Genomic DNA, 13644 nt, shown 5'->3' with positions numbered 1-13644 from the left:
AACAAGTACAGACTTTTCTCTTGCTATGCCCATTGTAATACAGTGTAACAGTTGTTTACAGAGAGCTTTGTAACAGGTGGGAATGAAAAAGAAGCATGCAAGAAGCTATGCACTTTATAAATAAACATTGCTTCATTTTATATGAGGGCCTGGAGATTTGTGCCTTTTTGCTGGGGAATTTTCATACGCATAGGCTTCTGGGATACAGAGAAGTGATGACGTAAAGTGCCGGGAAAAAAATGTGTTCTTTATATAAACCAACTCTTTGCTTCCCAAGCATCTGGATCATGCCAATTCTTAAAAATGATATTTGTGAATTTATTTAGGAGTTCACATACAATGTTTATAATTGAAAAGGGTTTTGTCCTTTGGGTATCAAAGTACACAATTAGTTTTCAGTGTTTCCTGAGAATCTGAGTGACAGAAAACCTGAGGGAGGCAGGCAGAAGAAGGTTGCTGAGTATGTCATGCAATCTTGAGCTGCAGAGATTGAGTCAATTTCAGTGCTCCATTCTCAAATGAATGAGACTATGTTGTTTGAGCAGAAAATCCAGGCAATTTGACACAGTGTGCATTTTTTTTCCAATTCTGAAAAGTTCAGTTTTTTTTAAATGAGAGTTTATTGATAACCCTTACTGATAATTACTTATATCTTACATTGTGTTATTTGGACAAATTATATCCTTTGGACTCATGACATGAAGTAATCTAATAAACTTCCCTTTTTGTATAAGAATATAGATAACGACAATTTTTCATTTTTCTGAATTGTATTCTTTATCCTTAAATCTAAAAGGAAAAAATCTGAAGTTTTAAAAATAGACTGCATTATGCTAAAATAAGTAGAACACTAAATTAATACCAATAAAAACATATGAAATGTATTTGTCACTTACGGGAGAAAAACAATGCCTTGACAATTCACTAAAGTACCTGGCTGTGTTCATATATTCCCATGGATATAAAAACATGTGTTTCTTAAAGTCTGAGAGAGACATAGAGATCAAGGCACACTCTGAGTGTTTACTGAACTCTGAGTCCTTGAAAGCATCATGTCACTGGAGTACCCATCAATCTTGGTCTGCAGTCACTATGCTTGTGATTGGTCAGACTGTAGGTGTATACCATGACTGCACTGTTTCCTCTCTCTCAGGCCTACAGATATTGACCCAATTTGCCTAAGAACTTGCCCTCTTTTGAACTAGTCACAGACAATGGATGTCATTTCTCAATGAAAGAGCCTGTGGGGACATTAATGGGTCAGATCTTGCTATTTCTGTGTGTTACCATCACTGTTGGAAAAGCAAATTGAAGTTTTTCATCTTGTGCACATTTTTTTATAAATCCAATTTTTGTCCTGTTTTGCTTTATGTATGTATGTATGTATTATATATGTATTTTGATATGCTTGTCTGGGAGAAAGAATGGTTCTTTCTAAATATTCAATTTATGATTAAAGTTGGAAAATAATGAGGGTAACATCATTTGAGTTATTATATACTGAGGCTTTGTAGCTATTTCAAAGGAAGTGGAAAACCTCTATCTTTAGGAAAGTAGGAATTCATTATCATATCTTTCAGCCAAGAAATTTTTTTTAAAAATGACTTTATATCTACCCATGTCTCTGACACCCTGTCCCTTACTGCATGATGGTAATTCCTGAAGCACATTTTGCCCATGTTTACTTTAGAAAAGGAGACCCCTTCACACACTTAAGGAAAAACGTTGTTCCAGACCCTCATTCTGTCTCATAACAGTATGCTCCCTTCACTTTGCCCTCATGAGGAATGGTAACAAATGAGCCATAGGAAAGTTGCTTTGTGTCTTCACAAACAAACAAACAGCAACCAACATTTATTTGATTTTTTGTGTGACAGTCACTGTCCTACTTTCCAAAATCGTGGAGTAGCTATATTTGTTTAAGCTTTACTTTTAATTGTGTGTGTGTCTGTGTGTCTGTGCCTGTGTGTGGATATGTATATAGAAGTGTAGGTGCTAGCTGAGGCCAGAGCCACTGGATGCCCTGGAGCTGAAGTAAGAGGTGGTGGGAAGTTGCTTGAAGTGAGTGTTGGGAAGCAAGTTTAGCATCTGGAAAAAGCAGTAGGTGCTCTTCATAACTGAGCCACATGTCATCCTTGGTTTCTTATTTAAAATGCAGTAATCCAATCCTGAGTTAGAGACAAATCAGATTGTTCTAGAGGATATATTGTAAAAACATAAACTACATGTAAGAATCACATTCCTATTCAAGCAAGGGAAGCTTAGTTGTTCCTCATAATTGTCTTCATCTTGGAGCTCTCTGCAAAGCACATTCAATTCCTTATGAGCAAAACACTTCATTAATAAAATGTGTGATGGACTCTCTAATACTTCATGAAGACATTCAAACACTTCTGGGAAATTTTGGGATGACTGCAGAAGGCTTGGAAGGAGCATCTTAGTAGAAATATACAGGCCTGACTGTCCTACTTGAATGTCCTCACATGTCAAAGATTGGCCAGTGTTGAGCATACAAAGAATGTGGAAGCTTTATAGTCACTGGAATATATTTTTTATTCTTTTGGAAACCATACAAGTGATTTTGAAGCTTTGGCTTTATATATTTGTAGGTGACACTTATGCATGAAAAAATAAGAGGTACTTCAAAAGAAATGTAGGAAAAATGTGGACGCTGTGAAATATATTTGTTAAAATGCCCAGAGTTTTGATTTAAAAGGACACATATATGTGAATTTGTTGAAGATAACTATTTTATTGTATTTTGTATATAATTTTCTATGCTGTAAGGAACTCAATTGAAAATATTAAAATGATATCAAAAGAGGAGTGTTACACTAAAACAATCCTTTTTAATGTTTGCCATTGTTTCATGAGTTGTATCATTTTAACATGAAAATGAAATGCAAAAATTAAATTCTTAATAGATATCACTGTTTTGCTTTGATAGGAATCTTTTATATACCTTATTAAGGAAGATAAAAAATATAAATGGATAATTTGCCTTAAACTTGTAGAAAATACCAAATTAAAAGTAATTTGTGAATAGAAGTGGCTACCTGCAAGAAAACCAGTAGTTTTAAGCTTTAATTTATTCTCTGCCTTTGAGCTCTGGAATCTCTTGGGTTATCTGACTTGGGTGATTTATAACAATGCTGAAGAGATTAATAAAAAATATCCAAACTCTCACAATCAAAGCCTTTCATCACAGCCATGAGGTTAGAACAATCTTTTGATTAAATTTAGTGTGATCAATAGATTCTTACTTCTTTTATTCTATTATTTATTAAATTAGAAACTTCAGAACATTTTTTCTCTCTAATGAACAGGAATACTTTATTAACCAAATTTGGAGGGCAGGGAAAGCTCATAGAGAGAAGGGACAAGCTCACATTGATTGTAAAACTGATTATCTCCAAACAACAAGTGAAGCGGGGGTAGGAGGCAGTTGAGCTGAAGACAGATTTAGAACAATGTCTGAGTTATTTATATACCATAATATTGCCTATTAGAGATTATTGAAATGAGAATTATGGGAAGTTAGTAGCCACTTTATTGGGATAATTACTGAAAGACATCAGTATATACATTGAAATTTGCCTCTGTGCATGTTGGGATATGTGTCTGTTTTCACTGACGCAGTGAGTAGTGATTAGGAAGGTGCCACAGTGTTTTGAAGAGTAGGATAATGTGTTGTTCAAAAAGCTTCTTACAGAGGAAGCAAAATTGGGTCAACAAAGGTTGACAAACTAGAAAAAGAAGAACATAATGGAACCGAAGACAAAGAAACAAAACCTTACCAAAGTAGAATGTTTTTTTTACTTTCACTCTGACTTTAAAAATGCTAGCAGGAGCGGACCTGGTGGTATGTGCCTGTAATCCCAGGTGGGCAGGTGGAACTCTGTGAATGGGAGACCAACCTAGTATACAAAGCAAGTCCAGGACAGCCAAGGCTACACGGAGAAACCCTGTCTCGAAAACCAAAAAGAAAAGAAAAAAAAATTAAAAAAAAAAAGAAAGAAAGAAAGAAAGAAAGAAATCTAGCAGGGCAGAAAGCAAACTGCAACGGGCAGGTTAGTGGAGTTTGCACACAGCTTCCTTCCTAATGTGCTTTGTAATTTCTAATCCCCAAACTATAAAGGCAAAACATGAACAGGCCTGTTGATGAGAAGATGTGTATTGGTTTGCTTGCTTTTGTATGTGAGTAAGATGCACTATGTTTATATACTGTGCAGATGAATCCCGGTCACATGCTCTTTTTTAGAAGTGATCAGAAAACTTTGAGAAATAGCAACATGTATGGGAAGAAGTTGGTAAAAATTGAAATGATAGAGAGTAAAAGGAAAGAAAGAAATACAATAGCAGGCTACCAAGAAGAGACCTGATAGCCTATGAGCATATAGAGGGGGAAGAGGTCCCCCTTAGTCGCAGTCATAGGGGAAGAGAGTAAGGGGAATATGGGAGGGAGGGAGGAATGGGAGGATACAAGGAATGAGATAACAGTTGAAAAGTAGTATGAATAAATCAATAAAATATATTTTAAAAAATACAATAGGTACTTCCTAGGTAACATCATTTTAAAAGAAGAGTGTAAGTGTCTCTGAGCTGCTGTGTTGGCAAATAGTTACTGTTACATTAGAAGTAGAGATGTGGTGTGTTTTTTACTTATACGTCTAAGAGAATGGTGCAATTCTGTTGCACTATCTGATTGTCCCTCCTTGTTTGCACATATTGGTACACCTCAATAGCAGCTTTACTCTACACTGGTCATTCTTACCCTACCAAGAGGTTTTTTCCTCTCAGTTAGACCTCACATCGTTCATCTTTTGATGTCCCTTCTTTACAGCCTGTGTCACTCAAAATTCACCAGCACATGTAAACTCTCATAGGTAATGACCTTTTGTCTCTTCTCCGCTTGAATGACAACCATGTCAAAAATGTGCGCTAGCTTCCCTTTGGGTAATTTCTGAAGCACGTTATTTCCCTTGATTTCTTTCCACTTCTTGCAATTTGAAAAAAAATATTCTTTTTTTTTTCTAGCCTGACAAGTTTAAGAGTTTCCATTGCTTTTGTTCAATCACTTCATGGTCAGCTGTGGATATTGTGTTTATTTGGTTATTGAAAGTTCTAAGTCTCCTTGACTTCCACCAACTGCCTAATCATCAGGATGCTCATCATTAGTATCCAACAGTGAGCTGTTTCTTTCCCCCTTAAATTATTTATATTCTGTGTCTGTGATAATATAATCTGTGCTATACCTAGGCTGAGGGGTGATGTCAGGCAATGGAGTGTCAAGAAGATTAGGAATGACTGGCCAAGATATCCATGTACATTTAAAAGCCAGATTATGAGACTGTTGTAAAAGGAGGGGTAGGCAAATGGTTCACACGGTATTGAAAATGAATAGCAGCAAAGTGAGGAGGAACAGAAGCCACCGCGTCCCAGAAGTATTGTGCACATATGCTGCATAAGGAGGGGTGGAATAAGGAGATCAATTGCCAGTAACGCTGTTTAGCTAAGTGTAAAATGATGTAGAAGATGAAATTCAATTTAGAAAAGACTATGGCAGCTTAAATCAATCAGAAAATAGAGGGACATTCTGAATATGATTATGTTTGATTTTTATAAACAAAAGTGAATGACAGGAGGGAGAATGGTATAAGAATAAGTGTTGATCCTGTCGCTGCTTCCCGGCCACGAGAGGGTAGTCTTCTCTTTTGTCTTCTGTCCCCTCTGTTTCTCTTTAAAAACACCTCCTCTCCTCTACTTTCCCTCTCCCCAAGTCCAAGTCCATGCTCCTCTCTCCCACACTGTGTGAGGAGTGATTATGCACACTGATTTACTGATCTACTTATTACAGTCAGCAAGAGAAGGAAAACTAGCCACCCTACCTCCGGACTGTGTCTCAGGGATGATCCTTTATCTGCACCAGGCACTGAGCTGAGTTGCTCTCATTGGGGGGCAACATTCTAGTGGCAATTTGAATGGGACAGAGCAACTTTATGTGGAATTGAATCATCTGCTCAAGTATAAGGCTCTTATTTGGGGCTCTTGGTGGAGCCACAATACCAAAATGGTTCCCATATAATAACAGCAGAAACTCCATGAGTTGTTCTTGAAAGTGGAAATGGCTTAACACTTAAAATATTTCCCGTCAAAGTACTCACTCTCACCAACTGCCATAACTTAGGTAGAGGGCCCTTCATTTCAGGCTTCTCCTCTTAGTGAGTTATGTGCACTCTTAGTTGGTTAAGAGGGACCATTCTATTGGGTCATTTTTCTCAAGGAGGCACATAATAGGGTATTTTATGCAGCTGTAAAGAAAATGACATTGTGACTTTTCAGAAAAATGGATGGAACTAGAAGTAATATACCGAGATGACCTTGACTCAGATAAACAAATACTACATATTCATATCCTTCCCTCCTTAATCCCACTCTGTATCTCTGTTTAATTGGAAACTCACTAATATACTCCAACTCAGAGATTCACCTACCTCTGCCTTTGAAATACTAGGACTAAAGTGGGTGTACACCACTCTGCATAGCCTCCATGTTGTTTTTCATACATGGATCTCAGCTATTAATATTTACAATTATGTATAAAATTGGGTGTGGTTGTTACTGTAAGCTACAGTCTACAAAGGCAGTGATGAGAGGGGAACAAGTGATGTGAGGAATACAGATGACAAGCAATAAAACACATTTGATGTGAAAACAAGAGGCAAAGTGCTAGTAATGGAAGGTTATGAGAGAGGACGGAGGGGAGAGGAGAGGAAGAGACACAGTGAAACCCATTTTGTATAAAATATTATAAAGAAATGTAATACTTAATATGCCAATTGAAATGAATTAGTCAGTTGAATGAATATTAGTAGCTTTTACCTGAATTTTTCATTCTGGGGAATGTAGTGTGACAGTCGTCTTTCATCTACATTATCATTACTGGATCTAATTTTTTTTATAGGTTATTGATCTCTGGAAGGAATTAGCAAGTCTTTAGCTTACTTTAATTCTGAATAAAGAATGGGGTTTGTCTTGGGAGGTAAACCTGCAGTGCCTTCTTAACTACCTCCCTTCACCTTCACACTGTTTTAATTAATTATGTCGGATTGCATCAAGACCTCAAGCCATCTCTCCCTCATGTCCACCTCAGGCATTGAATTGCATCTTCTTTGTGCCTGCAGATAAATTGCCGAGGTGTGGGAGCCATTCTTGAGTGAAACTTGAGAGCAGATTATTTTTTAGTGCATGGGCCACAAGCTCACATCATTCTTTCTGGAACACAACAGCACTTGATTACAGATGGATCTTTAAACACACTATGTTTTCTCTCAAGAACGTCTCCCTGCTTGTGTTTTCACAGCATCTCTTTCTGAACTTAGGTTAAATGTCACTGAACTTGTGAAGCCTGCTGGATTCCCCCAGGCAGTTTAGTTCCTCTTAGCTTTGTTCCAATGTAGCTCTTAAATTTTTCTTTTGGTAAACTACCAGCTCTGTTTAACCATCTCCCCCGACCCCCAGTGTGCAGCGACTGTAGGTTGTAAGCTCTTTGAAGACATAGCTTCATCTCTACACTAGTATACTTCATGTGGACACAAACCTTCACATGTAGCTGCATGGCACGTAAGAGGATAAATGTTCTCCTGGTTATTTATATTGGAAAATTATCCATATGCTTTTTTTCAACTAAAGAACAGAAATTGAGTTTGACTTTCAAAATTGTACATTAACAAGATAAAACATGTCCCTTGTATGCCCTTTTAAATGGTCCTCTAGAACAGAAAAGCAACTTACTCGAATTGAGGTCCTTTGTATGATTAGTGTCCAGAAAGTAATGAGATTTGGTTTACTTTAAGAAAATTTGGATGAATCTGAGTTTCATGCAACATTTTAACATATCAATTCATTGCTGGATCTACAGGGCAAAGGAAATCATAACCTTTTGCTCCAGTTTCAAGATGATGAATTGAGGCTTTTTCCAATGAAGCAGAGGAAAAAGGCTGTCTTTTTAAATGTTATACAGCAAATTTCATTTAACATAAATAAATCCTGTACCATAATAGCTGGTATTTTAATAAAAGTCCAAGTTGTTGTTTACTAAACCACAGACGGTATTAATAACTACACTCTAAATTATATTATGTGTGGCAGATATTAAGTAGGATGCTTATCTAGCATTGAAGTACTTAATTTTTAAGTGTGTGTGTGTGTGTGTGTGTGTATGTGTGTGTGGTGTGTGTGTATGCATGTATATATATATATATATATATATATATATATATATATATGTGTGTGTGTGTGCGTGTGTGTGTGTGTGTGTGTGTGTGTGTGTGTTATGTGTATTAGGATCTATTTGTTCATGCATTCAGGTATCTGCAGAGGCCAGAAAACAGTTGTTGGATCCCATAAAGCTCAAGTTAGAGGTGGTTGCAAGCCTCCTGGCATGGATCCTGGGAACCAAACCTTGACTCAGTTCAAAAATTAACAAGAACTCTTAATTTCTGAGCCAGCTTCCTAGCCCACAAAGTGCCTAACATTAAGTTAGGAAGTTAGAAAAGAAGACAATTCATGTCTTCTGGGAAAGAAAAGAGGAAAATCATTGTGCCAGGCAATGCAAGATTTCATGATGAACATGGGTACAGAGATAAGTCAAAGAATCCTAGATGGGAGAACGCCCTAGGCACACACCATTCAAATGTCAATGTTCCGTATTCAATAACCGAGAGGGAGGTGGTAGAGAAAGACAGCATCTTGACTGTTGTATGTGTCTGGGACTTGGAAAGCTCCAGAGACAAGGCGGTGAATTCGGAGCGTGTTTTGTTTATAGCATTTGGAGCAGTTATGCCACTGAGGCTCTAGCAATGGTGCCTTCCTTGGTGAACAGTTTCACAGCACTTCCTGATGAGTTAGTCTAGTCTAAGCCTACTTTGGAGTTACTAAGAATCCCAATGTAAGGGTTCCAGATATAGCGTCAATAGACAAAGAATCAAAAGAAACAAAGGACCAGCGTTTGTCAGTTTGCTTGCTTTCTTTATTTCACTTAGGCTACAAATAGTGAAAGGGCTATGTAAGGCACCCAATGTGCCTATCCTTTTCTTTTTATAATTTGGAAATCAAAGTACTGACTTGGATGAGTTCTAAAGCCATGTCAGCTATGCTTGCACTGGAAAAGTAACTAATACCAATATGCGAAAGGTCCACCTTAGCATTGAGCAACTAGAATACCGAGAATGTATTTATTGGTTACCAGGAAAATAAGCTAAAACCTAAGTTTTGTAGGTCACAGCTCCCACAGGGGAGGTGAGGGGTTCATGCTGAGAGTATATAAACAACTAACTTTTCCAAGAATGTGTTAAAAAGATAGAAGAAAATAGTAGAAAATTAACCCTTAGAAATGTCACAATTTGCCTACTGTATAATTTAAATAGTTTAAATAAAGGTGCTTATTTGCATAATGAAGCATTTGAAAGATATATCTTAAAAATAAGAATACTGGGTATTGATTTGAAATTTAAACAAAACATAACAAGTACAAATTAGTGTAGAAAGAACGTCATATAACTGTGTAATTAGGTGTATTAATATATCTGGACTATCATTTATGCCACTAAATTTAGCATAGGTATTTATTTAAAGAAAAATATCTATGCTTTCTACTTACTTTTTTTCTATTTTTGTTTTGTAAGCATTTATTGTCATTTGAGTGTTACTTTTTATAATATGTGTATAATTATACTAGTCAGATGCTTTAAAATAAGTACTATGCCAGAATTAGTTGTCCAAATTGAATTCTAAAATTGCTCACTGTCTGCAATGATTTGGGGAAACATCATACGAGAAGCCAGAGCATCTAGAGCAGCTTTGAAAGTACCCAGTGCCACACGACCTCAGAAATTGTTCCCGTGTCTAGACAGAGTCCAAAGCAATAGCAGAAGTTTTGAACCAACTAATTAGATAGCCCAAACTAAATTCATTCATTCATTTAGGTATCATTAATTTTAAACCAATAAAGTAATGTAAAGTGTTTGGTTGCATATTTTTATTGAAATATAATTGTATCACTTATCTTCTTCCCTCTTCTCCTTACAACCCTTCCCCTGATTCCTATTCCCTCTCACACTGATCATCTCCTTTTTTTGATTACTGTTGTTTAAAACACACACACACATATACACACACACACACGCACACACACACACACACACACACAGAGTCCCTTAGTGAGGCTTGTATGTATGTGGTGTCAGGGTTGACCGCTTTGTCCTTGATAACTAATTAGTGAGATCCCTGAGAGAGACTAATTCTCCATCTCTAGCTGCCTACCATTTTTTTTTCTTGATTCCTCCTTTGGTGTTAGCATGTCTATTAATACTATTACTGTTCAGTCCATGTTTGGTTACTTTAAACATTGTTTGTTTTGTTTGGGTGTTTTGCATGTATATATCTGTGCACCTTTTCGGTGTCTGGTGCCTGCAGAGACCAAAAGAGGATGTCAGATCTCCTGGGACTGGAGTAACAAATAGTTCTGAACTATCATGTGGGTAGTTGGCACTGAATCCAGATCCTATGAAAGAGCAGCCAGTGCTCCAAACTGGCTCCGAGTCCCATTGTTTGGTTGTTATGAAAACTGTAAAAGAAAAAAATTTAAAAGAATATTTTTTTACTCTAAAAAAAATATATAAGACCTAGACATGCAAAGAATAGCAACATTTTTGGGTTGCTATTTGTATTTTGGGTCTTATTTTTGTTTCTTCACCAAATGGACTTACCTATCTTCATTTCCACTAAAATTTAGAAATATAAAAAATACATCCTTTTTGTAATTCATCTCTGTGAGTGCCCTCTGAATCACAGTGCAATATGTCAAAACATTATATATTAGAAAAGATTTTCCCTTCAAAACAGAATTTTCCAGAAGAGATTTTTTTTTGTAAATTGAGGTTAGTCTTTTTCCTCTTCACAGAATCACCAAGATCATTTTCAAGATATATAGGACTTGTGATTTCTATGTCAATTTAAAATTTTTTTCAAACATTCTAGCCTTCTTCTTTTTGGAAATTGATAGCTCCTATTAAGGGCAATGCTGTTTAGGATGGAGATTCTTGTCAGGATAGTCTGGGATTGCTGCCCTCCACATGTGCAGGCGAGCTTCCAATTTTCCTTCAGTTAAGATAATTTTCTCTTTCACCTCCAAATATATTACACACGAAAATGTTGTGTCCAAAAATGGAGATGACCTCCAATCTGAAGTTCCTAGCTGTCAGTTTGCATTTGACTGCTGAGAACATGTATGGTTAGCGAAGTATTTCTCATCACTTGAAGACTCTGTGCTTGTAACAGGCAGTGTAACAAGAACTAGTCATGTTTCCTAAGCCCTTTGTGCACGAAAGCAAGAGGAACTAGGGACTCAGAAAGTTCCCCAAAGGTTGTTATTGTTGGATTAGAAGTTGAGAGTAAGTCATTAACAACATGCTGCCATCTTCAGTGTCTTTATTCAGAGACTGTCTTCTGTTTGTACTAATGCAGCAGTTAGTAGATGCTGCTAACTGCACTGGCATTCTGTCCCTGTACATAAAGCTCCCTTAGGTGTCTCTTTTAAAATGAACTGACTAATGTTATGGCTTCAGTTCAAATCCCTTGTCCTCTTCCAGTTGTCTTCTCCTTTTGTATTGCATACTTCGAGTGTATCATTATTTAGCTTTTTCCGGTTTTAGTTTCAGAAAGGAAAAAGGGTTTTCTGCATTTTACCAAGCAACTTAGTCACATGGTCTTGTAATGACATGGCTTTCAGAGCCATCAATTTTCTCCTACTTCTCTGTTCCCCTTTGCCATTTTCAGAATGTTGTAGTGGCTAGTAAATAAACTAGGAATGCTTTGCCAAGAAAATATTGAATCACCTGGGAAAGTTCAAAATGTTGGGCTAATGGGACTGGCTATAGTGGAGTGTAATAAGAATTCTTCTTATGACCAGCATGGTTCCTGTGGAGATGACTTACTCAGGTTTTCATGTATCTTGCTCTTTTCTTCCTCACTCCACAGCTCCCCCGACGGTTCGGATTGTGCACTCAGGACTGGCCTGTAACATTGAAGAGGAGCGCTACTCTGAAAGGGTCTACACTATCCGAGAAGGAGAAACTCTAGAACTGACCTGTCTGGTCACAGGGCATCCACGCCCACAGGTGAGTCCTGGGCCGCGACAGGGCAGAAGACTCCGACTTTTCTTGGAAGTGGAAATACATATTTTACAAAATTGAGCTAGAATTTGTGTTTTTGTATGGGTAGGTGTTGGGGGTGTTGTGTGGGGTTGGGTGGAGGTGGGGTGGGAGTGGTTGTGTCCATGCTTTTATTTGCAACTTCAATGTTAATGCATAGAATGAAAGATATGGGTGATGATTCCTAAATATTGATCAAGAGTTCAAGTGCTTAAGATGAAGGAAGAAATTTAGAGTTTTATACTGTGAGAAATGTAGAACACATTTCCAAGAAAGCTGTTAAAAAGACAACTACAAAAATAGCTCAGTAAGATAACAATTCCTATGGCAATGAGTTTATTTTAGAATGTGGAAAACCTGACTTCATGATGACGTAATTGTACCTGAGGAGGCTTTGTTTTGAAGAACGTGATGCCTGGCATCACGTGCACATTTCCTATTCTTAGCAATTATATTTATAATGTTGTAAATAAATGTTTACAGTGTTAAATGTGTTTGAACTCTCATATTCATCATCTGCAATATTCTTAACTGATTAACAATGGGAGATTTTGGGAAATTTACAAATTATTAAAATTACAAATAAAATGAAAAAAAAACCCATACAGGATCAAAAGAAAGAATTGTGAACATATAAATCCATAAAGTTATACATATAATGTGAAAAATGTGATTTGTTTACAGAATACTCAAGTGATTATACTAACTAATTAACAATTCTTATCGTAATATACTTAATCTGACAAGTTCAGAGTGCACACTGGTATTTAAGTATGTCAGAAAAGCAAGTTGATTTAATAGAAAAGTTATAAATCTTATTTGCTGTTTTATCAAGACAAGACGTCTAGCTGACGCAGACACAGAAGAAAATGGGGGAAATGGAGGTTTTACAAATGCATCACTATCCACTATCATCTGGTCATTAGCTTCTGCCACTCTTACTAATTATGGAGCTCTTGATTCTACACCCATGAACAAGTGGAAAAGAAAAAGCCTATGATAGGAAGAGTCATTTGATATATAGGCTGATTGGCAGATGGATAAATAGATGGGAAAGATAGATGAGTGGCTAGGCTCATAGAACCTTAATTATGACTGAAATGATAAACTATGTTTTGTAAATTTAATCTTCTTTGTAAAGCCTGAAGTGTAAAAGTAACCAAAACAATATCTAAAGTTTTTTCGAAAGAGAAACTCAAGGATTAAAATTGTGAGTAAATCTTTTTGCTATGAACAGAAAATGAACTAAGGAAGAGCAATTTTAAATGAAATTAAATTTTATACAATTTGGTTAAAAATAGTTAAACATGCTACCAGGATTTTAAAAAAAAACACAAATTTGGTAATTATAAAGTTCAATATAAGAGACTGGGGTTTAAAATGTCATAGAAAAAATTTGAGTTTAGTGATCTAATTTTATCCAATAGTTCAA

General features: G+C 36.4%; 1 protein-coding gene across 1 annotated transcript in view; it reads left to right on the top strand.

Moving 5' to 3' along the window:
- Nucleotides 1-13644, top strand: part of Mdga2 (MAM domain containing glycosylphosphatidylinositol anchor 2) — an 800517-nt gene that overhangs the window by 360256 nt on the left and 426617 nt on the right. Inside the window, exon 2 of the mRNA XM_051146875.1 lies at nt 12040-12179. Within this exon, the coding sequence (XP_051002832.1) occupies nt 12040-12179 (140 nt within the window). The remainder of the gene's footprint in view (nt 1-12039; nt 12180-13644) is intronic.

The sequence above is a fragment of the Acomys russatus genome, chromosome 1, assembly GCF_903995435.1.
Source record: "Acomys russatus chromosome 1, mAcoRus1.1, whole genome shotgun sequence".
NCBI lineage: Eukaryota > Metazoa > Chordata > Mammalia > Rodentia > Muridae > Acomys > Acomys russatus.
The sequence above is the reverse complement of the archived record's forward strand: the minus strand, read 5'-3'. Positions and strand labels throughout refer to the sequence as shown.